Here is a 26,895-nt window from a genome sequence, read left to right as displayed (position 1 = left end):
AATTTAAGGTTGAAAATGAAAATGTATTGAAATTAAACCACACCGCAGTGAGCTGAAGACACGCTTTTGGGCTCCGGGTACCCATATTCGGCACCCGGAGACGCCTGGTCGTCGCCATGACAACGACGGCCGCTCCGGGTGCCCATATTTGGCAAGCACCGCCAAATGCATGAAAAATACCTGTATATAATGATATATAAAGTATCCTCTGATCTAATAATCTATCTGAATTAGAATAATTAGAATAATTAGAAAAAAGGATTGGTTTTGGCGCTATTAATCCCATATCCGATAGGTATAGGGCATCTAAAAAGCAAAGATTTGCTAAATAATTGTGTTGAGTAAAAATAATCCAAAACCAATAGAATAGCTATTAAGCCGAGGTCACACAGGAGTCAACAACAAAACACGCCAAACAGTCCCAGGTTTTTACATTAGTCACTGAGAATACCATTGGTTTTCTCGTGACTGATTGAGGAAAATAAACGAAGGCACGTGAAGATCCATAATAATGTTTAATGTTTCCATTTGGTTTGCTGAGGAGATGTACATTTCACTCCCAGAGACGACCTAAAACATTATTTATTTACACGAAAGGGGTGTGGACAGTTCAACAGATGCACATGGTGCTGACCAAAAAACTGATGTTATTGTGTTGTGGCTCAACATTGAAACTCAATGACTGGAATCAAGCTAAAGTTTGTTTTTTTGACTTAAAATCAATAGCATTTGTGCTAATTGCACCAGGCTGATTGTTAAAAGCATCTGAATAAACTGGCGACCAGCCGAGGTCCTCGTAGACGCTCCTTCATTATGACGTCAAAAACAGCCCAACGTCAGAATCAGAACTCAAAAGCAATATAAACCGGACGGAACCAGATTTTTCTCGATTCTTCTTGAACCTCTCGAGTGACAGGTAGGCAAATGTCCTCATCTAGTAAAATAATTATCCTATTGAATATTTTTGATATTTAAATATCCTATAACTAACTTATGATAGTGGTATCGTGTTGTGTGTATGCTGTGTATTATGTAAGCTGATACGTGTTCAATAAAAGTTGCACAAAAGTCGGACAGCCTAAGTTTCTTCAGCGTTGTAATTTCGTTTGTAACTATAATCCCAAATGTTTTGCCCTCTCTTTCCTACAGGCTAGAATTCTTGAATTTACCGCAAATTCAAATAGGCTTACCACGATGGATAACTACGAAGTATTGGGACTTCTTGGCGCCGGGGGCTTCGGCCAGGTCGTCAAGTGCAAACAAATCTCTTCTGGTCACCATTACGCCTTGAAGAGATTCAACCCAATGGATGATATGCAGTACATCTTCCAGAGGGAACTCGTGCCTCTGTCGGTAAGGATCTCTAGCCCCACCCAGTGTTAGGGGCCTCAACTACAGACCGTTGTGGGGCCCCACCTAGTGTTAGGGGCCTCAACTACAGACCGTTGTGGGGCCCCACCTAGTGTTATGGGCCTCTACTACAGACCGTAGTGGGGGCCCCACCTAGTGTTAGGGGCCGAAACTACAGACCGTAGTACGGTCTATAGTACGGTGGACAGACCGTAGTGGGTCAGACTTTTGAAAGCAACCCTAAAATATTATATTATTATATTTCTCTCTCTCTCTGTATGTATTATATATATATATATATATATTAGGCCTGGGCAATAAAACAACAAATTATCGTATCGTAATAGACTTTTGATCAATATCAATATAAAACATGTTCAATATATATCGATAAGAGACTGGACCACTGAATCTAGCAGCTGGGCTTGTTACACAAACACGGTTCCATACTTATTTACAATATTTGAGTGTTTTTCATTGTTGTATCGACATTGGAATATTTATCAATGAAGAACAGTGGAAGGTTGTGTTAAATGTTTAAATCCAGCATGGTAATTCCTAGTCTTTTTAGGTCATTAAAATTATCGATAATAGTTATCGATATCGATCAATATGATCAAGTTATATCGTGATATGTCTTTCAACCATATCGCCCAGGCCTAATATACTGTATATATATATATACAGGGATGCAAACAGCGCGCTTTTCGGCGGCTGCCGCTTTTTTCACGGCTGTTTGGGTGACTTGTGTGAATCGTGTAGATCCGATGAGTTGTTTTTGTTTTTTTGGGGGGGGGGGGGAGTCTGGGAGGGTCTGAGGGTCTGATTATAATTTCATCAACAGTAATTCTGTATTGCATCTACCGTTGATGCAATACAGAATTACTGTTGATGAAATTATAATCAGACCCTCAGACCCTCCCAGACCCCCCCCCCCCCCGCAAAAAAAAACTCATCGGATCTACACGATTCACACAAGTCACCCAAACAGCCGTGAAAAAAGCGGCAGCCGCCGAAAAGCGCGCTGTTTGCATCCCTGGTGTGTGTGTGTGTGTGTGTGTGTGTGTGTGTGTGTGTGTGTTGAAGACTAGTTAAACAAAATTAACGTTTTTTGGATTTTCATTTTAAGAATTTCAGTTTGCACTTTGTCTGTGTATAGGGTGGGCCGGGGATGGCAGAGGTTGGTGGAAATCAAAAATGTCATTATTTGATATTTGCTGCGGGGGCGTGGGCTTCGAAAATCTCTCTCTTTTTTGACCATAGGTCTGTTTGCATCCCTGATATATTACTGTTCGCAATGACACCTGAATTTCGAAATTATTTGAGTATATGTATAGTATATATGCAGTATATGCATAACATTTACATACGATTTGTTGTATCGTATACATGCAAGAGTTGTGAATGAGAAGATGACTAAATCCAGTGCTCGCCAACACCTGCACCACCTCTCCCCTGGTGAACAGGTGTTGAAGCACGAGAACATCGTGGTGCTGCTGGAGGTGTTCACCCACCAAGGCAATCTGATGGCCATCTTCGAGCTGCTGGATCACACCATCATGGATGAGCTGGATCAGAAGGAGCATGCCCTAGACAGCCTGGTCATCAGGAAGTACACTTTCCAGATGCTGAGGGCCTTGGAGTTTGTTCACAATCACCACGTAAATATGCATTTCAAATCAACTTAATGCAAGAGGCCCAAAATGCAAGCGACTTTTTTGAACCTCGACTTCAAAACGTTCCGTTTGTGTTTTCAACCAGATCATCCACCGAGACATCAAGCCTGACAACATGCTGGTGTCGCGTTCGGGAGTGGTGAAACTGGCGGACTTCGGCTGTGCTCGGCTGTCGGGCGGTGCTTCCCTGCCGCGGACGTCCTGTGAAGGCACTCTGTGGTACATGGCTCCAGAGGTCCTGGTCAAGGACCCCAGCTACAGCATGTGAGCATCCTCAAACAGAGGGCACTTGACTACTGCTACTCCTCCTCTGTTCACCTCACTGTCCCCTCTGCCCGTCTCACCATGATGGGGAGCAGGGCCTTCAGCCGCTCTGCTCCCCTGCTCTGGAATGCACTACCCCCTGACATCCGCAACACTGACTCCATATCCCAGTTTTAAATCAAAGCTCAAAGCTCACCTTTTCAAATCTGCTTACCCCTCTCGATCTTCCCTTTACACATCATCACATCACCATTACCCATTGTCCACTTTATTTTAACTGTTTTTATTTTTTGTTTTTATTTCTATTGTTTCTTGTGTATCTGTTTCTGATTTTATATCTGTTTTTCTAATGTACGGTGTCCTTGAGAGCCATGAAAGGCGCCTATAAAAATGTATTATTATTATTATTACAGCTGCATGGCTCTCGTTGGTTTGAGCTGTGTTTAGCACTGCTACTGCATCATGGTTCGTTCTGCTTTTTCTTTTAGACCTGTTGATGTGTGGGCCCTTGGATGCACCATCGCATTCATGGCCACTGGGAAGCCCCTCCTCATGGATAACACATTTAGGGGTCAGATCGAGGAGGTGATCATGAAAGTCGGTAAGTACTCCTCCCTCCTTTATTATACATCATCATCCTTCATATTCGTCATCATGTACTGTTACAACCCTCTTTAGTTTGACTTGAAAGATTACCTACACAGGCAGTTGGCCTACGTTTGCAGCGTTTCTCTGATTTGCTGTTCTAACATCCAAACGTACAATAAAATATATATATATATATATTCATGATGCAATAAGTGTCCTGTCACAGGACACTCATTTCTATTCCTGTCATTTGCTGTTTTAACCCCCACATTTCCCCACCAGGGCCTCTGACTGACCTCCAAGAGCAGCAGTATTTTGCTGGCCAGCGATACCCTGTGAAGCCGCTGCCCACAGGGAATCCTCCCAGCGACCTGTTGGAGAAGTACAACAGCTCAGAACCCCTGCTGGCTCAACTCATGGAGGTAAGTGGGGTGTTTGTAGCTGTACAGCCTTCAGGTGGACTGCTCATGTCTATGGTTAACCAGTTCCCTCTGGAACAATTCCGTCTTTAATTGGAGTTGAGGAGACACTGTTACCGAGAACCTGTCAGTGTGGACCTTACATGTTGTTACCGTGTTTTCATCCATCTCCCCAAGAGATAACTCTTTGTTTTTGTGTGTGTCTGTTTCAGGCATGTCTGACGATCGATCCAGTGGACAGGTGGAGCTGCTCCAAGCTGCTTAGACACCCCTACTTCACTGCAGATCATTTCTGTGAGAGGTGAGACATCTCTGTTATGGGTCCTAATGACAGAGTGTGCATAGTGAGGGTGAAGTGGGTGGGTTAGTGAACAAATGTTGGTTATCTCAGTCATTGATTTCTAGTAGGTCTAATATGGTCTAATATCACCTGTATAGCTTCAGCAAGGAGCTCAAGGAGATGGTCGCCCAGGATCAGTCCTCTGCCCTCATGGTTGATCAGGACCAGTCTGAGAACCAAGGGAGTCAGGAAACGGGCACTCTGCTTGACTTGTCCTCAGCTACCCCAGTACGACTCAGCATAAACACAGCCAAACACAGCTTTCAGGAGGACTATTGAAGTGTGTGGTCATTCTTTAAAACTAATCACGTTCACGTTCTTTAGCGGCCACCGATTGGAATGTCAGTGGAGGAAGAACGCTACAGTCCTGGGGCGAAGATCGCCTGGGATAGCGATGACGAGGACATGGTGATGGCTGGATGCATCCCTTGTGAGTAACCCTTACCCTAACCCTTGTTGTGTTGCAGTTGATACCCATTGATATTTTCACTGGTTAACAATTTTCAACCCAAATCCACTTTTAGTTAATAATAATAATGATACTTTTTTTTTTTTTTTTTTTAAGGTACCCAAGGAAACTGTACAAATAAAGTGCATATAGTCAATGAAAGTACATACATAGTCAATAGCAGTCACACACATGATCAGATAACATTGACAATATAGACATATTGTCAGTATTGAATGGATTGATATTGTTGATGTTGTGTACATGTTCTTCAATGAGATACATGTGCAGATGTTGACCATGTTGCTCCCACTTTATCTTCCCAGGGACTACGCGGAAGGCCAAGACGGAGAAACCCAAGGGGAAGGGCATAAGAAACATCCTTCGACGCGCCATCGGAGCATTCCGGCGGCGGTTCCTTTCCCACGTCACCCCGATGGAGTAGGGGCGGGGGGTCGGGTTAGGGGGGCCCAGCATGCCAGGTGACAGGCCAGCTGAGGAGGAGAGGAGGCGGGACTCTTATTCACCCCAGGCTACCTGAGAAGTCCAGATTGGATGATCGGAGGCTACGACGGGCAGGTAGGAGCAGAGGTGAAGGCACACTCTGGGACAGGGCAGCACAGTTAGGGATCAGATTGAGGAGGTTATCATGAAAGTGGATAGGTAGTCTTTCCCACTTTATTATTTCTGTTATTTACTGTATCGACCCTTTTTAGCTAGTAAAGATCGGCTAACAGGCAGTCGGCCTACATTTGCAGTGTTTGAAATGTTTTTTTATAACAAAATAGACAGATGGCTATAGCTAACATTTAATGCTGGTTATGCAAATAGCTTTTCATTTGCAAACAATTTCTATCGAAATTTAGTGGTGGATAAAAATAATTAATATTGTCATATTCATATTCAAACAAGTCCGACAGCCAGCACATACTAAAGACATACGTACAATCCAAAATATATATATTCATGATGCAATATATGTATTCTCCCTAGACTCCCTAGAGTTCACTCTTCCTTATTCTACCATTCTCTGTTGTTTCATCCAAATAGATGAGCAGTGCAGAGCACCGCAGAGACTCGCCCGAACCCTCTGAGACCCCGTCAGCTCTCCCTGCCAACGCCCTGCCTGAACGGCTCCTCCTACTTGGCCTACATGAGGATGGTGATGAGTGGATGCTTCCTGTGTGAGTAACCCTTACCTTAACCCTTGTTGTGTTGCAGTTGACTGGATTGATATTGTTGAAGTACATGTTCTTCAATGAGATACATGTGCAGATGTTGACCATGTTGGTCCCACCATGTCTTCCCAGGGACTAGGCACCACCTACGGCCGGCCTCCTGAACGGCTCCTCCCAGGTCGCAAGCCTCCTGAACGGCTCTGTCTCCATCTGGAGATCGATCCAGTGGACAGGTGGAGCTGCTCCAAGATGCTTGGACACTACCTCACTGTAGATCATTTGATCATTCGATCATTTCACCCATGAGAGGTGAGACATCATCTGTTATGGGTCCTAATGACAGAGTGTGCATAGTGAGGGTAAAGTGGGTGGGTTAGTGAACCAATGTTGGTTATCTTAGTCATTGTTTTTGTAGTAGTCACATAATAGTTGTCTCCCTGGTTTTGTACCAAGTGTTGCATTAATGTTTCTGTTATCACCTGTATAGCTTCAGCAAGGAGCTCCAGGAGATGGTCGACCAGGATCAGTCTGCCGCCCTCATGGTCCTGTGGTGGAGAATGCTGAGGATGACGAGGACATGGTGATGGGTGGATGCTTCTCGTGTGAGTAGCCCTTACCCTAACCCTTGTTGCGTTGCAGTTGATACCCATTGACATTTTCTCTGGTTAACAATTTTCAGTTCAAATCCACATTTAGTTAAATGGATTGATGTTGTTGAAGTGTATTTTCTTGTTTCTTCTTGTTCAATGAGATACATGTGCAGATGTTGACCATGTTGGTCCCACTTTATCTTCCCAGGGACTAGGCTCCTCCTACTTGGCCGGCCTCCTGAACGGCTCCTCCTACCTGGCCGGGCCCCTGAACGGCTCATCCTACCTGGCCGGCCTCCTGAACGCATTTGGCCGCCTGAATGGCTCCACCTACGTGGCCGCCCCCCCCATAAAGGCTCCTCCTACGAGGCTGGCCTCCTGAATGGCTTCTCCTACGTGGCCGCCCCCCCCATAAAGGCTCCTCCTACGAGGCTGGCCTCCTGAATGGCTCCTCCTACATCACCGGCCTCCTGAACGGCTCTGTCTCCGTCTGGAGATCGATCTAGTGGACAGGTGGAGCTGCTCCAAGATGCTTGGACACCCCTACTTCATCATTTCCATGAGAGGTGAGACAGCTCTGCTATGGGTCCTAATGACAGAGTGTGCATAGTGAGGGTGAAGTGGGTCGGTTAGTGAACAAATGTTGCTTATATTCATTCATTCTTTTTGTAGTAGTCGTATAATTAATTAATAATTATAATTAATGTTCCTGTTATCACCTGCATAGCTTCAGCAAGGAGTCGACCAGGATCAAGAACGGCTCCTCCTACGTCCTCTACCTCCTGAATGGCTCTGCCTACGTCCTCTACCTCCTGAACTGCTTCTCCTACGCCCTCTGCCTCCTGAATGGCTCCTTCTACGCCCTCTACCTCCTGAATGGCTCCTCCTATTTCGCCGGTCCTCAGAGCTATCCCAGCCACCTTTCCAGTCCCCAATTCATCCTTCAGAGCAGCTTTGCATGTCAGGTACTGACAGGCTACTGACATTCACCAACCGCTGCCTACGACACCTCCTAGGAAATCTACTGGCCCAACCTATTTTGTGAAATGCCAACCTATGGGAACTCAGGAAACAAGGAACAATGGAAAACCAAATTTGGAGGAGGGGGAAGGGGGGAATACCTAGAACCACCTGAGAAGAAGCACAGAACAGGAGAGAAGGGGGGAAGGGCTGTCGTGGCAACAACTGGATGGGAAGACACAAGACCGGAGAGGATGGAGGGGTTTCAGCAATGGCCTGTGCTCCCTAAGGAGCTTAAAGGCCTAACTTACTGACTAAGGGGCTGCTAAAGTATCATCAAGTGGGCGTGACAGATTTCCTCTGATTGCTTGACTCTTTGCCAAAGCCTACAACAAAATGTATTTGAATATGTATTTGTGTAATTATATATATATATATATATATATATATATATATATATATATATATATATATATATATATATATATAATTTTTCCCTTTTAATGTTGTTTTTTTTGTTTCATTTTTACAAATGATGTAAAACTTGTCCTGGTACTAGTACACATGGTTGATGGCCGCTTACACATGGCCGCTTTACAAACCACGTGGTGGAAGTAAACAGCTGTTATTTGTGACGAACAAGAACCTGAACTGAGAAAAATGATTGTGGGGATGTTGGTATATGAAGGCAATACCCTGAAGCAGTTATAACACATATTAACAAATTTGCTAACATGTGCCGGAAAAGTCGCTGCATCGTATCGAATTGAACCTGGGCTTTATATTAGAAATAGTAATGTATATAATCAAAACCTCATGTGTTCCCCATGCAGCAAGGGGGCAATGAAACCAAATGTGCATTGTGCAGACATGTGGGCGAGATGTGATTGGAGGGAAACGCGGTGTGGGCGGGGTTTTGGGAACGAGCTGAGAGCAGGCGCGTCTCCGGACTTTCTGTCTTTCTATTTGAATCTCCAACGTGGACCACGTGCATAACCATATAGTCACATGACTCTTTGCCAAAGCCTACATCAAGAGGTTTAATCTTTAAACATGTGTTGCAAAAAGCATGGATTTAAAATGTATTGGACAGTGAGTGCAGCAACCCTTTATACCAGAAGGACATGCTGGAAACAAACTAATGGAGATGCCTTTTAATTATTGTGTAATTTACTTTACTTGTGTTATTGTAATATATTCGAAAGTTTAATAAAACGATATTCGATTTTAATGTTGATTGATGTTTCATTGTTACAACTTACAACAAGTATAGTAAAACTCGTCCTAGTACATGTTAAATGGACTACTATTATAAAGTGCGCACGCAAAGCACTTGACAATATTGCCTAACTTTCACCCATTGATGCACATTCACACACCGACTGCTGGTTCAACCATGCAAGCGACAGCAGGCTCGACGGAACAGTTAACAGGGGTCTTGCTCAGGGACACCTGTGGACGCTCAACTAGCAGGAGCCGGGGATCGAACTAACAACCTTCTGGTTTTCAGCCAACCCGCCCTACTTCCTGAACCACATGCATGCTTCTAGCACATGCTTGAAACACATCGATTATGCACGCGCACATGGTTGATGGTCGCCAGCAAACCACGTGTTGGAAGTAAACAGCTGTTATTGGTGACGAACAACAACCTGAATTAAGAAAATTATTGTGGAAAATGTTGGTATATGAAGGCAAGATCCTTAAGCGGTCTTTATACATATCAACGAATTTGCATATCAAAATGTGCGGGAAAAGTCTCTGAATCGTTTATATGTATGTATGTATGTATGTATGTATGTAGAAATAATAATGTCTAAAAATTAAAGCATGTGTTCCCCATGCAAGCAGACCTAGGGGCAATGACACCAAATGCGCAGGCATGTGTGCGAGATGTGATTTGAGGAGAAGGCGGTGTGGGCGGGGTTTGGGGAGCGCGCTGAGAGCAGGGCAGTACTAAGCGCGTCTCCGGACTTTCTGTCTTTCTATCTGAATGCCCAACGAAGATAGCAGGACCACGTGCATTCACCTCAACCCATATAGTCACTATCGCCAAGTTAATTTCTAAAGGATCACCATGGTGAAGTTAGCAGCAAAGGTAAGGCTCATTCCACTTATTTATCGATCATTTATTGTAATGTTTTTAATGGGTGTATGCTGTGGGTTACGCTTGCAAAAAACGGCCTTGTCCCCTTAAGTTAATGCGTTGTGCAGTTTTTAAAGCTAAATCAGGGCATAGACATTTCGGACGTTATTATTGTTTTAATAAGCAATGTTTTATCAACCTGTCCATAGTACTAGTGGTGCACCGTGGTCCAAAGAGGCTCTTGTTACCACTGCTCGAAAACGACAATGAGGCCATAACGCACATTGAATGTGAACACTTTAACATGGCCCGATCAGCCATGTTGGATTTGGTTTCCCCCTTCGTGCTCTGCCAGGCCCTCAGTCCGCCGGCCCCGCAAAATGGCCTACATACGTTATGTCGACGCAGGGGTTTTGCTCTTAAAGTTCCTAAACCCGCTGATGCCCTGGGTTGTCTGATACAAATATGACTGGTGTCGTCTTAGTTTATCAACGTTGTTATAAAACCCGTTAATGTATTGTAATAAACGACACGTGTTGGTCGGCCTGCTAGTAGCACTAGCATCATCGTTACCTACGGGAAACAACGTTGTCCTTCCGGATATAATATATATATTTTAAACTGGCATATTCATTAAACGTGGCCCATGGTTGGAGATGGGTTGTTGTGCATTCGATTAATTAAAGAAGGCGTGGTGGTTGTAAGTGCAGATATAAATGCCTCTAAAAGGCACCATCCCTCGTGTGTTTTTAAAAAGCCTGGAGAGCTAACATGCTAGTTAGCTCAGGGTCCCCGTGTGCTCCACGTGGGTTTGGCGCGTGCGCCGAATGTCAGAGACGCACCTGAAACCACATCTAGGCAAGGCGAAGATGGACCATTAAGCCCCTTCCGTGTTTATTCATTTTCATGTCTTTCTTAATTTGTCCATGGCTTAATTTCGCATATTTTTTATTTACTTCAGGCCGCTAAAAAGGCGACACCAAAGAAGAAGGCACCCCCGCCCCCAAAGGAAGTGGAAGAGTCCAGTGAGGAGGAAGAGAGCAGCGAGGAGGAAGAGGCAAGTAGTGGGATTTGTGTCGGATTTGGGTAGTTTTTCGGTTAAATTTGCTTATACATGGTTTGACATGACAAAGCAGATTTTTTTTTTTAATACCGCCTCTTCTCCCCTAGGCTCCTCCACCAAAGGCAGTGAAGAAAGTGCCAGTCAAGGCCACCCCAGCTAAAAATGGCAAAGCAGCCCCCAAAGTAGAAGTCGAAGAGGATGACGACGAAGACGATTCTGGTAAATAAATGCATTTAAAAAAATAGTGAAGTGTGCCTTAATTTGACTTGGGTGCTGGTTGCAATCACTGCATGTCCATTGACGATGAATTTTACTTCTGTAGAGTCAGAAGAGGAGGCCCCCCCACCCAAGAAAACCCCTGTGAAGGCCAAAGCTGCCCCTGCAAAGAAGGAAGAATCTTCAGAGGAAGATGACGAAGATGATGGTAAGCACATTCATGGGCTCTATGAACTCCTGGGAGCGTCCGGATGTAAAGCACTTACAGGGTGGATTCAAAATCGATGTGATGGGTGCACGCATACCATTGTATTTTAAGTTACCCCTCCATTTCTTGGCATACACATGGTTGCTCAGTACTCGTGTATGTATGTTTGGAGGTAGAATAAAGCCAATGCTATGTCTTCGGTGCCGGCCTTGTCTCGTATGCCGGTTCTATCCTCAATCGCTGGTACATTCTTAGCCTGGACGTGTAAATTGTGATGATGACAATGAGCTCATTGACTCATCAAAACCCAACGTTCCAGATGAGTCTGAGGAAGAGGCCCCACCACCAAAGAAGGCCGCAGCGAAGCCAGCGGCAAAGGCCGCCCCTGCTGCTGAGGAGTCTGAGGAAGATGACGATGATGAGGATGGTGTGTATTCGTTCTCATTTAAGCACATTTGTAGTTATGAATACTTCTGCCCACTTTGTAACCAGCATGTGATGATCAACAAAGGGACTTAATTCTGACTTGTTTGTGAAGTCAACCTCTTTGAGTATTCTGACATTCTCTCGCTGGCAGAGTAAATGTTTGGTGGTCTGGGTTAATGGGTTACTAACATGACCCACCATTTGACCCTCAGAATCAGAGGAGGAGATGGACACCGCTCCAGCCCCTGCCAAGGCTAAGAAGGCTGGCATGGTGAAGGCCAAGGAGGAGTCTGAGGAGGAGGATGATGACGATGATGATGATGATGACGATGAAGATGATGAGGAAGAGGGTGAGTTTATGGCATGGCTGCAAATGATGGACCACTTGGCTTAGACCATATTCATTGGATCTGTTGGGTGAAGCTGAAATAAAAGTGGTTCTCTAGGCACTTCTGCAGTAATATACTCTTCGCATACTGAACTATGCAGGACAATGTCGCTAAATAAAATTTTGTTTTACAGAAGCACCAGCAGCTGGCAAAAGAAAGGCAGACAACAAAAAGGACACACCACCTGCCAAGAAGGCCAAGGCAACAGAAGGCGAAGGTAAGACTGAATCCCATACCATTTTTATTAGTAACATTTGACAGTCAGTGATGATCACAAGGGACTTAATACTGATATCTTTGATGTCACCTTTTATAAATGTTCTGAGTCTTGTCGGGACTCTCTTATCCCCTACACCACACTCAAACCAAGCTGACTTTTGCTGTTTCCTTCCTCTGCAGCCTTCTGCCTATTCGTGGGAAACTTGAATTCAGAGAAGGAGTTCGATGAGCTCAAGGATGCCCTGAGGACATTCTTCTCCAAGAAGAGCCTAGAGGTGGCAGACGTCAGGATAGGCGCCTCCAAGTATGTTTGAGTCAGCATGTTAAATGCTGGAGGGGGCGGTTACATGTTGAAACTGCCATGTGCCATGTTGAAACTGAATTATTTTCATTCCCTCCATTTCTTGGCATACACGTGGTTGCTCAGTACTCGTGTTTGTATGTTTGGAGGTAGAATAAAGCCAATGCTATGTCTTCGGTGCCGGCCTTGTCTCGTATGCCGGTTCTATCCTCAATCGCTGGTACATTGTTAGAAAGCCAGGGAATTCGTAGAACTGTGGCTAGTATGTGTAATTTCACCTAATTCAACATGAGCATAGATTTAGCTGGAGATTTTGTGTTTTCCCGAAAAGTTTAAAGCTTTCTCAAACATGATCTATATCTGGAGAAGGTGTATTGATGGTTTGTTGTCTTGCTCAAACAGGAGGTTCGGCTATGTAGATTTCACCTCTGAGGAGGACATGCAGAAGGCCATGGAGTTTAGTGGCAAGAAGGTTCTGGGTCAGGAGATCAAGCTAGACAAAGCCCGCAGCAAAGAAGCAGGCCCCGGGGACAAAAAAGGTAACTATTCATAGTACATCACTACTAGGTTTATATTGGGACTTTTGAAGCTGAATTATTGTCATTCCCTCCATTTCTTGGCAAACACGTGGTTGCTTAGTACTTGTGTTTGTATGTTTGGAGGTAGAATAAAGCCAATGCTATGTCTTCGGTGCCGGTGTTGTCTCATACACCGGTTCTATCCTCAATCGCTGGTACAGTCTCAGAACGCCAGGGAACCTGTAAAACCATGGACTGAGTTAGTTTAATTTGAAAGTAAATCAGTCTGCTCCACTAGTATTGCTGCCTTTGGGGAAGCCTGAATTAGTGTTATAGTAAAAGTTTGCTGACTTGCTGTTCTGTCCTTTCAGATAGGGACTCAAGGACACTGTTTGTGAAAAACCTTCCCTTCCACTGCACGGCTGATGACCTGAAGGAGGGCTTTGAGAGTGCCGTTGATATCAGAGTACCCGAAGGCCAGTCGGGTGGAAACAGAGGGTTAGTCTGTCCTCAGAGGACTGTTTATTTATTGACCATGTGGTGAATAGAAAAAAAGTCTGCCCCCTCCATTTCTTGGCATACATGCTGTTGCTCAGTACTCGTGTATGTATGTTTGGAGGTAGAATAAAGCCAATGCTATGTCTTCGGTGCCGGCGTTGTCTCATATGCCGGTTCTATCCTCAATCGCTGGTACATTCTTAGCTTGGAGTTTAGATGCATTTGACAACAAAAGTATATTGTATGTAGTCTTTCAAATTTCTAAACTGGCATGATTTTGTTGACAGAATTGCTTACATCGAGTTCAAGACGGAGGCGGAGGCTGATAGGATGCTGGAGGTGTCCCAGGGGGCAGAGGTCCAGGGACGTACCATCACAGTCGACTTCGTAGGAGAAAAGAGTCAGAGAGGCAAAATGGGCGCTGCAGGTAAGCATCAACCAGTTGTTTGGCGTCTTGACAACCACCATGGTACCACCGCAATCAAACATCACTTCTGATGCTCAAATTAGAATCTTGTGGTAGCTGGGACCCTGACCCCATAACCCCGCAGTGCTAATCGGCCTTCTACCCTTTCTCAGGAGGAGCAGCGCCATGCAAAACCTTGATGGTCAACAATCTTTCGTTCAATGCCACAGAAGATGCACTTCAAGCGACTTTCGAAAAGGCCACATCAATTAGAATTCCCCAGAACAATGGCAAACCCAAGGGGTAAGCAGAGTTCTTGTTCATAGTCAAAATAGTTCTTACATGCTTGCATCTTGGCATAACAGAACTGAACATATGGAAAATAATCGCCTGTATGAGGCAGCACGTTACTGCTGGCGCTGTTAAATGAATTGTCCCTTCCATTTCTTGGCATACACGTGGTTGTGCAGTATTCGTGTTTGGAGGTAGAATAAATTCAATGCTATGTTTTCGGTGCCGGCCTTGTCTCGTATGCCGGATCTATCCTCAATCGCTGGTACATGCTTAGAAGGCCAGGGAACTTGTAGAACCGTGGACTGAGTAGTTTAATTTGAAGTGTGCAAGTCAAACTAGTTAGGGTCTTGCATGCTTGACTCATGGTCTAACAGAAGCATACATAGGAAAAATAAATCTTAAGCCATTTATTTGCACATTTAATGGTTTATATCTAAAAGTTTGATTTAGAGCATGGTCTCCCTGACGCTCTCGATGTAGTGTAACTGACAGATACTTCTTTTCCCTGTGCAGCTTCGCCTTTGTGGACTTTGAAAACACGGAGGATGCAAAGGCAGCCTTGGAGGAGTTCAACAACACAGAAATCGAGGGGCGCATGGTCCGACTGGAGTTCTGCCAAAGCAGAGACGGAGGCCAAAACAAATCAGGTACATAACTTAAATTGAGATTTTAGAAAAATCTCAGGAAATTGGGATTAAAGCTAGTGTTGGTGTACCAGCCAGAGTAAGCTAGCTTGTACTTGACAGCCTTTGGTTGCTGAAATTCAATTAGACAAATTACACCAAATGAGTCTAAAATAAACTGCTTACCCTAGCTTTAAAACTGGCAATATAGGGGATGGATGTTCAGGCCTTGTTGGCGCTAGGCTAAATTTACATGTCTTGACCTATTCTGCTGTTCTACCCTCAGGTCCCACCAAAGTCCTGTTCGTCAAGGGTCTTTCTGAGGACACCACAGATGAGTCCCTGAGAGAGGCCTTCCAGGGAGCTGTAAGCTCTAGGGTGGTCACAGACAGAGAGACGGGAGCATCTAAATGGTACGTCATGAAGACCTGTTGGCCTCTGCCTTCACATCTTCTCGCAACCTCCCCATGTCAACTAATGGCGTGTCGGATTTTTAAAGAGAAGTAGATCAAGTCGCATTATATCAGGTGGCTCCCTAAACCTTTGTGGGAGTCACCAATGTCTGATGTGAAACAAAATCCACAGGAAGTTTATTTTATGGAAATGACTCATAATTATTAATCAATGTTAATGATTGATATTATATGGATTACATTTGAATAGAATGTAAAAAAAAAAAAAAAAAAAGAAGCTATCCACAGCTTTAATTGGTTCAACTTATTTGCAACTCGAGGTCGACGGATGAAACTAAACCGACTTCTTCTCCCCACCCGATAGCTTCGGTTTCGTGGACTTTGACACGGAGGACGACGCCAAGGCCGCCAAAGAGGCCATGGCGGAGGGAGAGGTCGACGGCACCAAGGTCACCCTCGACTACGCCCGGCCCAAGGGTGAGAGCGGCGGGTTCCGTGGCGGGCGCGGTGGCCGTGGAGGTGGAGGCTTTGGAGGTGGACGTGGAGGTGGAGGCTTTGGAGGTGGACGTGGGTTTGGTGGACGCGGTGGCGGCCGTGGAAGGGGCGGAGATAGAGGCGGCCGAGGGTTCGGTGGTCGCGGCGGTGGTGGATTCGGAGGTAGGCTTGGAACTTGATCTGCATCAGGGAATACAAAGTGTTTTTGCGGTTTAATGATTAAGTGAAAGATTGTGAGCTGACGCCGGTTGTCTTTATCTCCCCAGGTGGTAGAGGTCGTGGGGGCGGTGGAGGCTTCGGCAAGCCCCAGGGAAAGAAGATCAAGTTTGATGACTAAGCGTCTATTTTACTTGTTGAATGGACTCTGGTTTTCATCAGTTTTTAAGAGCCGTTGGACATTCCAGAAAGCATTGGTATATATTTAATTGTTGGTGGGCATTTCAACCCCCACCGCCACACCCCTCCACTCACCCTTCCCTCCATGGAGGGAGGGTGGTTAGCTCTCATTTATCGGCCTCTTTCAGCCCCCGGAAAGAGTTTTTCTGCTTTTTTTTGCTTTTTTTTCACCAATAGTACGATCATGAGTTGCTGCCCGCAAAGTTTCCCTGTCTTTTCAGATACACCTTGTACATTAAATGAACTGTATAATTTTGTTTTACCTTTTTGTGCGTGTTGTATCCCAACATTTTTGTTATATTTAGTTAAACTGTAGATGCAGGAATTTTACTGTGTAATGTGCAAGGAATTTTGTAACTGATGGAGAAGTTAGGACTTGTGATGTATGGGGTGTTTAGGCTCTTGTTGAAGAGTTTAATGAATTGTCGGGTGGCAGTCAATGAGTCTGGGCACTAGTCCATGATATTGCACAGATATGTAACATAAAATATTTGTAGTGCATTGACTAATTTTCCCATCTGAAAATGTAAAGGTTTTCACGTGATTAAACCCTTGTAAGTGGTGATTTTTAAATGTCTCAAGTTCTCATTGTTGTGAATACAGCGCGTCTGACCCAGATTACTTATTACTGAGCTTATTCTGGTGTAACATTTATCTAATTGCTTTTGCCCTCAATTCTGCCCTAGCCTTGAATAAACAATCCACTACAAGTGGAATGGTAATTAGTCTAGGGTTAGTAAAATGTATGAAATTGATCATTAGAAGGGTTCAACTTCACCTACATGTACTTGATTAAGTTTAAAAAAAAATGAAGAAAAAAATGGATGCTGCTAAATGGCCATGGTGCTGTAATGCCACTAGATGGCGCTGAGTAGTGCATTAACAGCGAATTCAGTTGTGTGTATACCGCTTGGTGATGTACCGTTACTGTCTACAACGCCCTAGTCTGTCAGTCGGTTCATTGTTTCAATAACATGTGGGTTATCACATAAGTCCCAGCCTAAAATTGTCAATTACTTATTGGTTAAGGGGCTATTTAAATGGTACGCAGATTAGTTTGGAAAAAATTAAATATTGAATGATGTCTCAAGTGCCAATACCTAATGTAAAAAGGCCTACAGCATGTTTAATAAAATGGAGCCCATCAGGACATGCAGAATCAGTTAAGGATCTAAACATTCTGTGTTGGCGTACTAATATGAGGCCTATTTTTATCTGCTCTTACGGACAGGAATACCATATTTCTGTCAAGAATTATTCTGATCGGGCTTCAAAATCACCATCAAATGAATCAGGCCTAGTCCACACACATTAAATGTAAACGTCTTAAATGCATTCAAACTTGAGTTTGGTTTTACAATTAAGTCACCCAAAATGCAGTCCCTGCTGTTCAGTAGTTTGTCCTGCTGTTGAACGGGCACAGAATTGGATCATTGCATTAAGCTTAATGTACTTGGCACGTCTTCCTGACCAATGTCAGTGGAGAATGGGGTGGGCTGTTTTTTAATGTAGACCCGATACCTGAACAGGGAGCTTTGTCCCAGAAGGTGCCTGCGCAGGAGCCACCACTGATGGCTTGGTGAATGCCATCACCACCCCCACTACTACCACCACCACCACCTACAGCCTAGTCCGGGGACAGAGATTGCAGATTATTCTGTCTCCCGTACAAAGTAACCTACATTTATTCACGCTTCCATGGATAGTACTCATGTCCGACTTGTTCATAGTCCGGTTATCAGAGAAATTATTAAATTGGTTAAGATCATCCAACAATTGAACGAGAACAGATAAAGGGGTGTGAAAATCACATTGTGGAGAGCGGTTGAGAAAATGCCACTGACGTAAAAAGAGCCCTATCCAACTATACTGCTTCAAGAGCACCCAACAATGGAGCTTTGTCCATGGCACGGTGTTCCAGAGCAGTACTTTGAAGTCCCATGCACATGCTCCTTTCTTCCACAGGTTTCAGAGAGCAGGAGGGAGGAAGGGAAAGAGGGAGAAAGACAGCTCTGCTCTGTCGTCTTATTCTAGGCACTGGCAAACAAAACTGGCTAAGTCCCCCTGCTGTCAGGACTTAGCCAGCCCCCAAAATGTCCCGAAACTAAGTCTAGAGAGTTGGATATGTGTAGCCCTAAATGGGTTTCAGTCTCAGAGGGCTTCACAGGCCGACATTATAGGACACACTACACTGTAAAGCCTGTAAAGAACACAGAGGATGGATTCCTACCAGAAATGTCTTGGAGAAGGGTTTTGAATGGGAAGACAAGGACATGAGGAATATACCATATGACATATAGAATAATTTTAGAATTCTCCTCTGGCTTTAGAGAATTAGTGTTATATTACCAATGTATGTGCAACTCATGAGGGTGAGTGAGTGGTAATTTTACCTGGTGAATGCCTTCTGGATACAGTGAGATACAGTATATGATCCTAATCGGCTAATCTATTTGTAAAGCTGAGCGCTTTACCAAAGCAAATACTGTTTTTTGTGTGCAAACTGGTCTTAAAGTAGAAGTTATCTTTATATTTCATACGAAAAGATCTTTGTCTTGTTGCTCAGAATGTCGTACCGAATACGACTTTATGGTCCAGCCTCTGCTGGAAATCTGCTTTTATCTTCACCTCAGAGACCTCCCGTTATGACTCTATATAGGCTCATAGAGCTATATGCATGCTGCTGTTAGTTTGAGTTGATTTGGTGATTAGTTAATTGGTGTGCAAGTTTATTTATTTATGAAATACATGTATTATAGCACATTTAAAACCCAACCCAATCATACTTGTGCACTACTGTACATTATCGTTGTCTGAAACAAAGGACCTTATGATTGTTTTTGATCCCGCATTTCCTGGCTCTTGAACAAGTCAACAAATGCTGAATCTCTGAGCAAATGTGACACCTCACTGTCGCCTAAACACAGCCTGTCCCCAACAGGACCATCTGTCTCTCGGGCTCCTTTCAAGTTTGTTGTCTTTTAAACAAGGGCATGGTTTCAGTATTTAGAGTGGTGTGCTGTAGGAGCCTCCGAACCAGAGGAACTCAGACTGCAGTTCAATAAACCTGGTGTTCATATTCACAGAGGGAGAAAATCTTTAATTAAAAACAGAGGAAATCAGTCATTAAAAACAATTTTTTTGATCTGTGGACCGTGATGCCAGCCGGGGTTGGGGTGTGCCTTTCTGACTTTTCAGTTAAATCCTCTACATCCCACCCATTGGCTACAGAACACTTTGCACTAGCACGTTTTTTGGAAAGCATTAAAGTTCAACCACTCCTTTCTCTTCTTATGGTTGACAGTTATAAGAGTGCTGTCACTACACAATGAGAACGTAAAAGTAACCTCAACCAATCCACCCATTAGCATCTCTTCTTTTGATGTTGTCCACAGGAAGAACAAATACACCCCCTCTACACTTGGTGTAAAGGGGTTGAACTCCGACCTTTGACCTCAAAGGGCTTTACCATGTTGTTGTCGACAGACCTGCGGCTGCCGGTCTGTGCGTGCACACAGAGGTGACCACCGGGTCATCCATCCATTTTGAGCTTTAGGAGCTAGCCAAATGATCAGCAGATGTGTAGCTTTAGGAGCTAGCCAAATGATCAGCAGATGTGTAGCTTTAGGAGCTAGCCAAATGATCAGCAGATGTGTAGCTTTAGGAGCTAGCCAAATGATCAGCAGATGTTTAGCTTTAGAAGCTAGCCAACTGATCAGCAGATGATTAGTTGTAGGAGCTAGCCAACTGATCTGCAGATGTACAGCTTTAGAAGCTAGCCAAATGATCAGCGGATGTTTAGCTGTAGGCGCTAACCAACTGATCAGCAGATGTATAGCTTTAGAAGCTAGCCAAACGGTCAGCAGATGTTTAGCTGTAGGAGATAGTGAACGATGAGTGGATGTGGATGCGGGATATGTTACATTTTCACACACCTGGACCCATAATGACAGGTTCACCTATGTGTCGCAGTGGCTGAGGTTGTGTGTTTTCCTCTGCTTGCAACGTTGACACTCGTGGGAAAAAAAAGTATTCCTAATGTTTGTTTCTGTTGGGTTTTAGGTTCCTTGTTCCTGGGCTCTAGGAGATAAAGGTTTTTTGAGGAAGCTTTAGGGAAACTGAAAACCTGTTTTTTATTGAAAGGGACAGAAGGGGTAATTTCTGAAAGAAAGGGTTAGAAACTTCTTGTGTGCATTCAAATTGGCTAGGTTTGCTTGGTTCAATGCAGGGGTTTCAGAATGTAGTATTTCAGAATGACCTCACGCTTGAGTGGAACAAAACACATTGCATTCTAAAACCTGTTTTCTTTAGATAACATTATTGATAATGACCTTAGACTGTGAATATGTTGCCTTTCATGTTGATCTTGACATAAGATAGTACAAATAAGTAAAATACGATATACTCTTTCATCTATATATATATAGATATAGATATATGTACATGTATGTGTATGTCAATATTGCCTATGTTTTCTACTTATTGTCCCACAAATGCTCTCCTAATCTGATCCCAGATGAAACTCTACACTAGTGAGGGGCCGGTTCCTCTCGTCTTTGTAGAAAAGGAAAAGAAATGCTTAGAGAACAATTCCACCACAATAAGAGCGCTGTATTTGTTCTGTGTTGAATTACCTTGTGTTGTGTGTGTGTGTGTGTGTGTGTGTGTGTGTGTGTCTTCAGCTTCATTGAATCTATAGATAAACGATAGTTTTGCAAATGGCTGTTCACAAAACCTCAACAACTTTGAAGAACAACAATTTTTTTAAACTAATTGCAAGAATGTAGTTGTTGATTTAATTTAGTGTATTTTCATTGTCATGATACAATTTATATTATTAAATGTCTAATATAATTGTATAGACTAGACAGCTGGCAGTATATTGTTCACAGTTGGAATAGGCATTACAATTGGAACTCATACTCTGGCGCATAGGGATGTACCATTGTTAAATCATATATTGTGTGCAACAATTAATATCTTCCAACAATCTTCCCTATCTATACAGTACTGGGTAACCGATATGCTCAACATTTGTCGACATTTAGATCCAGTGTCATGGCCGCCTTTGTTTGTTGACCTCGTGAGGATGGTACATCGATACCTGTAGCCAATCAGGAGGTCGGAACACGGAACACGGAAAGCAAAACTAAGCAAGGTTGTGAGTGTTGGGAAGGAAATAACAATGACAGTGTGATTTTTGAAGATTTATTTACAAATAAGATCTATGTACAGTTGGATTTTCTTTTTACAGGTATTTACATTGTTCAGTCTACTCATACCCCCTAAACACTTCACTCTAATCATTGAAGACTGCATCAGTTCCGTTGCCCACATTAAATTAATTATTACCCCACCCCTCAACCACCCTGTTCCATTACTAGTCTAGGGCTTGTTTAAATTAGCAAGTCAGCCAAAAAGTACCAGCAGTAGTTTTTAATTCACAGTTTCATTGTAAACCCTCTACCTAGTTTCATGTCAAGTATATCAGCAAAAAAATACAAATCTGTGGACAGCAAACACGTTTGAAACATAAATCCCACGTCGGTCACTCGATGTAAAGATAAAGTCGTATTTCACAAGGTTAAAATAAGGTCTAGGACCCTCATCATAGTGGAGCAGCTCGCTGCGGCTACGACAGCTCGGGGAAGCATAGTGCACATTCTCTGCCATTGTTTCCATGTCAGAGCAATGCGTTCAACAAGGGCTGCCTGACAAAGCTCTGAGGTGTGTTAATGATTGATTTGCAATGATGACCACCAGAAATAAATCCACTATAACCTTGATTACATAGCGTGAATTTGACGGAAGAGTGTGTATCTGACTGAATTGTATAGTGTGTTAATGTTTACCAGGTCTCCACCTACAAAACCCAAGACTGGTAGAAACATGAGGTAGGTAGAGATGGTAGTGATTTTATTCCCTTTCAACCAAGGCCATTTTCCTCCAGTGGAGAGAGTCTGGTATGAATTCAAGGCTATGTGCAAGGCGCTGCAAAAGTCCCATCATTTTGTGGAGCAGTTAAGAAGGAGGGCTTTGTGTCAATAATCCACAGAAAGTGGTCCTGGGACAATGTTTTGCCTCAAAAAAATGCAAAAAGACTATAAATATTTTTGATTTATAAAACTCCATATTATTATCAACATTATTATTTACTTTGAATGCAGTGGATGCCACTAGACCAAAAAAACAAAGAATCACTTTCGTGTTCTCCAAAAAAAAGGATAATTTCTTTCCCGGAAACTGAAGGGTAACATTTGCATCCTCTCTCCATCGCTCATCGCCTCCTCCCGGTTCAAGTCTCGTCTTGCTCCGTCTCCCGGAGCCCTCCCAGCCGGCTATAAGATCCCCACTTTCCGCGAGCAGACCAGGTCACTGTTGACCAAATTCCACATGCGTAGGAGCTCCGGTGGCAGCAGCTTGTGTACCACGATCATGCCCTTAAAGAAACAGGGCTCTTTGTTCAGCTTGCTGGTCTTGTTTTTCACCAGGCCGAACGTCTTGAAGGCGTCGTGCTTGACGGGCGTCACCTGCAGCACTTCCAGGCACATGCCCAAGAAGACGTCGTCGATGGGGAACAGCTCCAGGGTCTCCGAGGCCCAATGGAGCCGTCTCACCAGGGGGCCGTCCATCACGAAGCCGCCGCCCCCGGCGTACGGCGGGTAAAACGTCTTGTTGTACAGCGCCTCCGGGATGTAGTACTTGTTGCTCTTCCTCCGGATGGGCTTGGCCTTGAACAGCACGTCGCCCACCAGCAGGCCCTTGGCGTGCCCGCTGCCCTCCAGGTACTCCAGGATGTTGTCCACGCTCACAAACACATCGTCGTCCCCCTTGAAGATGTAGCGCACCTGGCCGCAGTACGTGTCGAACCACTTGAGGAAGTGGGTCTCCTTCAGCGTCAGGTTGAAAAAGCTGTCCAGGAAGTCCCACTGGAGGATGTCCCCGTAGATGTAGTCCTCAAACTCCAGGAGCTTCTGGTGGTTGGCCCGCTCCTCCTCGTTGGACGGCTTGCCCAGGAGGAACAGGGTCTTCACCCGCTTGCCCCGCACCGTCCGCTCCTTGCCCCACGTCCTGCGGATGACCTCGCGGCGGTCGTGCTGCGTGACCACAGACTTCACGACCATGAGCAGGTGGGTGTGCCCGCTGCACTTCTCCGGGTGGTTGATGAGCATGGGGAAATAGCGGCAGTGGCGGTACGTGAGGAACTCCTGGAAGTTGCCCTGCAGGCCCTTAAACCAGTCCCGGCCGGAGATGTTGTGGTTGGGGGTGCAGTTGGAGGTGGTGACGTCCCAGGTGGTGGGGCTCCGGCCCTGGTAGAGGGGAGGCTCTTCCGGGGCAGTGGTGGTGGACAGGGCCCCGTGTGAGGGCTCCTGCCGGTGGGCCTTCCAGAAGCTGTTCATGCCCTGGGAGGAGCCCCGCGGCAGGCCCACGGCGGCGGTGCCCACGTCCGCCCGGGCCTGCCTCCTCTCCAGCTGGAAGGGTTCCCCGCCGCTGATGGTTCCCCTCTGGACAATGGTCAGCGCCACCACGGCCAGGAAGAACATGACGCTCACGCCCTTGTACATCCTCCAGCGGTCACGCTTGATCCTCCTGCAATGAAAGTTTCACAGAAGAAGAGCAAAGCTTGAGTATTGAACGCGCTATGGATGAAGGCTATTTCCATCCATGTTAATTCACAGTGAAAGTCAAACACTCTTTCCCCAGTACTGTAGTCCAACTATCTTCATAATGTACACTTTTCCAATTGAAGAAGTCGATAAATAGTTAGTATCCAAATAGTATCCAAAATCAATATACTTACATCATCATTTTTTAAACCACTTAATAGCAACGATATATTTTTTCAAGTAGAATTACATTGAATTTCAGACTACCAAACACTGTTATTGATTAGTTTTTTTTTTGGCAAGAAAGGCAATTAGCATACTGTGCTTAAGGGCAGGGCTAATTTGAAAAGGCCCAGCGCCACGAATGTCAAAGAGCAGTTAATCTCGAACAGTGAATCATGGCACTGAGAAAAGGAAAGCTTATCTTTGCTTTACAAAATAAGTAAGCTCTTTTCACGACAAGGTAAATGACCATATCTTGTTCTTAATTTATTGGGCTGCAGGTAATTTTTGGTTTCTCTGTTTTGGTTCTAAAAGTGAGTCTTTGAGCTCATTGTCTGCTGCTTGCAATGACTTGCCTATGGCGCCCCTCACACAATATGCTTTGGAACTCCATATTTGCTTTGCCTTAAGGGGAATACTTGTGGTTTTATCTATAAACTTTGAGTAAATATCAAGGACACAATTTACGAGAAGAAGAAGACAGACAGCAAGAAAGAAGGAAAGAAAGAAAGAAAGAAAGAAAGAAAGAAAGAAAGAATGAGGAAAGAAAGAGTAAGACTGAATGAGAGAAATAAAGAAGGAATGTGTGAAACTGAAAGAAAGACAGAAATGAAAACAAAGAAAGTAATAAAATAAAGAATGAAAGAAAGAAAGCAGCTATAACTTACATGTCAGCCTTTATACATTGTGCAATTGAAAATAGTCTAAATCGAAAATCTCTGGGCATCTCCACAACCACATTCTTATTCTTCTTAAGATGTTTAGCACATAATGTTGATTATAAGATACAATTTAAACTTTGTGGCTGAAAATGTGTATTTGATGTATATCATTCCACACCTTTTGATAGTGGGTGTAAATAAAAAAGCTTTACAAATGACAATTTTATAATAGGAATACCTGTCGTTTATCCGTATAATATAAGACTGTACGTCCAATAGGACGCGAAAACGAGGTTTAATCATAATCGATATCAGTTTTTATTTTGCATTGAAAGTTTCCCCGAGGAGCAAAGCTTGAATATCGAATGCGTTATGGATGAAGGTTATTCTCATCCACGTTAATTCACATTGAAAGTCAAACACTCTTTCCTCAGTAACGTTAGTCTAACTATCAAAAAACTCAATAAAAAAACAATTGAAAAAAAGTCATTGAAAAAGCTGAAAAACACATGTTGACAAAAAATAAACATAGCCTACTTACATTTTCTGTCTTTTTTTGAACCACTTAATACCAACAATGTCTGCAAGCCGGTAGATAAAAACGAATGATCCCGTTGTTGAGCACATAAATGAAGGATGCTTAAAATCACTCCTTTCGAAATAAACATAAAAACGGTGAATCCAACAGTGGCGGTAACTCTTGGATGATCCGGAGAGGAGAGTCCCTTTGCTCTGCAGACCTCCGTCCCTCCGTGGGACGGCAGGGAAGCGCAGGCTCTTTTGAGGCGACAGCCAGCCTGCGTCCCGTTACGTTCCCCTTGCGTCGTATGTAAATAAGCAGTCCGTTATCTGTACGGAGATCATTGGCTGGCGCGCTGTGCTAAGGGCAATTTACGTGGTCTAAATTGAGTTGACCTTCTTTTTTTAGGTTGACTCTTTCAAATTGCGCACTTAGTCATCGGCTTATTTACAGTAATTTAATATTTATTATCATCATTTGCCCCCCAAAAATAGACAAATGTTGATAATAAATTAGGTTGTAAGTCAAATCTGATAGACAGAACTAAAAGACACCCCTTCTCAATTATAAGTTTGCTATGCGATAAGTTAGTCTTCTTTATATGCTAATTAATTTACCCTTCAGTACAGACACCCACAACAACCGCACTTAACCCCTGGTCTGGGGTAAAACAGCTGTTCGCTGCCTCTTCAGGGCAGGGGCAAACCAAACAACAAACTAAATGTTCCTCTGTGCTTCAAAACACCATTTTTTTCTCCTTCTCACAAACAGCTGTGATCCTGAATCCCCCTCATCCTTCTTCGTTCTCCCTCTCTCTGTTTCCTAGATCCTGTGGTCCATCCTTCTCGCCGCCATGTGTATCCTGTTGCCTCGGCTGTATTTCCTCTGCGTTTATTTACTCTGCCGCTCTGTGACTAAGCGCTGAGTGGCTGGCAAGAGCGAGGAGATGTTATACACATTTCGGTCTTTATACTCTCTGTAACAGAGCTTTCATTCTTTTTATTTTGCTACACATGTTACACGCACATACAAACACACACACACACACACACGCACACATCCAACCCCCCCCCCCCACACACACACACACACACACACACACACACACACACACACACACACACACACACACACACACACACACACTCTCGTTCAAATGTTTTCTGCAATACCTTCTGTTCGGCTTTGCTTTGATCTGGACCTCTTCTCCACAAGAGCAGCTCAATCAAAGAAGTTTGATCATGCAGTTTGATACACTACTAAGGAGATCTATATGTTTGAATATCCCTCCCTCCCCTCCCCCCAACCTCAAACCCCAAAGACATTCCTTATAAACACGAAACAAAAGCACAAAAGCTCCCCTGCTGAGAGAGCGGGACGGGGTCTTGTGGAGGTGTTGTGTAAACAGGTGAGATGGCCCCCCCCCCTCCACAGTCCCATGTTTGCAGGCGCCCCGTGTCAAAGAGCTCTGCGCCCAGCTCCCGTTCCCATAATCCCGCATTCCTGGGTTACCTGCCCCC

General features: G+C 44.2%; 2 protein-coding genes and 5 non-coding genes across 7 annotated transcripts; 6 read left to right on the top strand and 1 right to left on the bottom strand.

Moving 5' to 3' along the window:
• The first annotated feature begins 9,808 nt into the window (after positions 1-9,808).
• ncl (nucleolin) lies at positions 9,809-16,952 on the top strand. Its single transcript, XM_084473356.1, has 16 exons — positions 9,809-9,911; positions 10,861-10,956; positions 11,070-11,181; positions 11,285-11,386; positions 11,706-11,813; positions 12,025-12,162; positions 12,335-12,418; positions 12,601-12,724; positions 13,124-13,260; positions 13,611-13,737; positions 14,025-14,164; positions 14,317-14,446; positions 14,951-15,084; positions 15,347-15,473; positions 15,838-16,130; positions 16,235-16,952. Exons 1-16 carry the CDS (start codon positions 9,891-9,893, stop codon positions 16,303-16,305), a joined length of 1,944 nt encoding a protein of 647 aa, XP_084329482.1. The 5' UTR covers positions 9,809-9,890; the 3' UTR covers positions 16,306-16,952.
• On the top strand, positions 11,503-11,637 carry LOC311353736 (small nucleolar RNA SNORA57). The gene has a single exon (XR_014637111.1). It is a non-coding gene; the product is annotated as a small nucleolar RNA SNORA57 (small nucleolar RNA).
• Positions 12,815-12,949, top strand: LOC311353735 (small nucleolar RNA SNORA57). The gene has a single exon (XR_014637110.1). It is a non-coding gene; the product is annotated as a small nucleolar RNA SNORA57 (small nucleolar RNA).
• On the top strand, positions 13,328-13,462 carry LOC311353734 (small nucleolar RNA SNORA57). The gene has a single exon (XR_014637109.1). It is a non-coding gene; the product is annotated as a small nucleolar RNA SNORA57 (small nucleolar RNA).
• Positions 13,803-13,937, top strand: LOC311353733 (small nucleolar RNA SNORA57). Its single transcript, XR_014637108.1, has one exon. It is a non-coding gene; the product is annotated as a small nucleolar RNA SNORA57 (small nucleolar RNA).
• On the top strand, positions 14,581-14,707 carry LOC311353738 (small nucleolar RNA SNORA57). Its single transcript, XR_014637113.1, has one exon. It is a non-coding gene; the product is annotated as a small nucleolar RNA SNORA57 (small nucleolar RNA).
• Positions 16,953-22,702: 5,750 nt separating the features above from the next.
• On the bottom strand, positions 22,703-25,482 carry b3gnt7 (UDP-GlcNAc:betaGal beta-1,3-N-acetylglucosaminyltransferase 7; the record flags this gene model as incomplete). The annotated part of the gene is made up of 2 exons (XM_084472580.1): positions 22,703-23,954; positions 25,397-25,482. 2 exons carry the CDS (start codon positions 25,480-25,482, stop codon positions 22,703-22,705), a joined length of 1,338 nt encoding a protein of 445 aa, XP_084328706.1.
• Between the last annotated feature and the right edge of the window lie 1,413 nt (positions 25,483-26,895).

The sequence above is a fragment of the Micromesistius poutassou genome, assembly GCF_964030765.1.
Source record: "Micromesistius poutassou genome assembly, chromosome: 9".
Classification (NCBI taxonomy): domain Eukaryota; kingdom Metazoa; phylum Chordata; class Actinopteri; order Gadiformes; family Gadidae; genus Micromesistius; species Micromesistius poutassou.
Note: the sequence above shows the minus strand (reverse complement) of the source record. Positions and strands in the feature narration are given on the sequence as shown.

Coding starts and splice junctions, on each gene's coding strand:
- ncl (XM_084473356.1), top strand. CDS start 9,891: ATGGTGAAGTTAGCAGCAAAG. Junction 13,738..14,024: donor CAGTCGGGTGGAAACAGAGG/GTTAGTCTGTCC, acceptor TTTTGTTGACAG/AATTGCTTACATCGAGTTCA. Junction 16,131..16,234: donor CGGCGGTGGTGGATTCGGAG/GTAGGCTTGGAA, acceptor TTATCTCCCCAG/GTGGTAGAGGTCGTGGGGGC.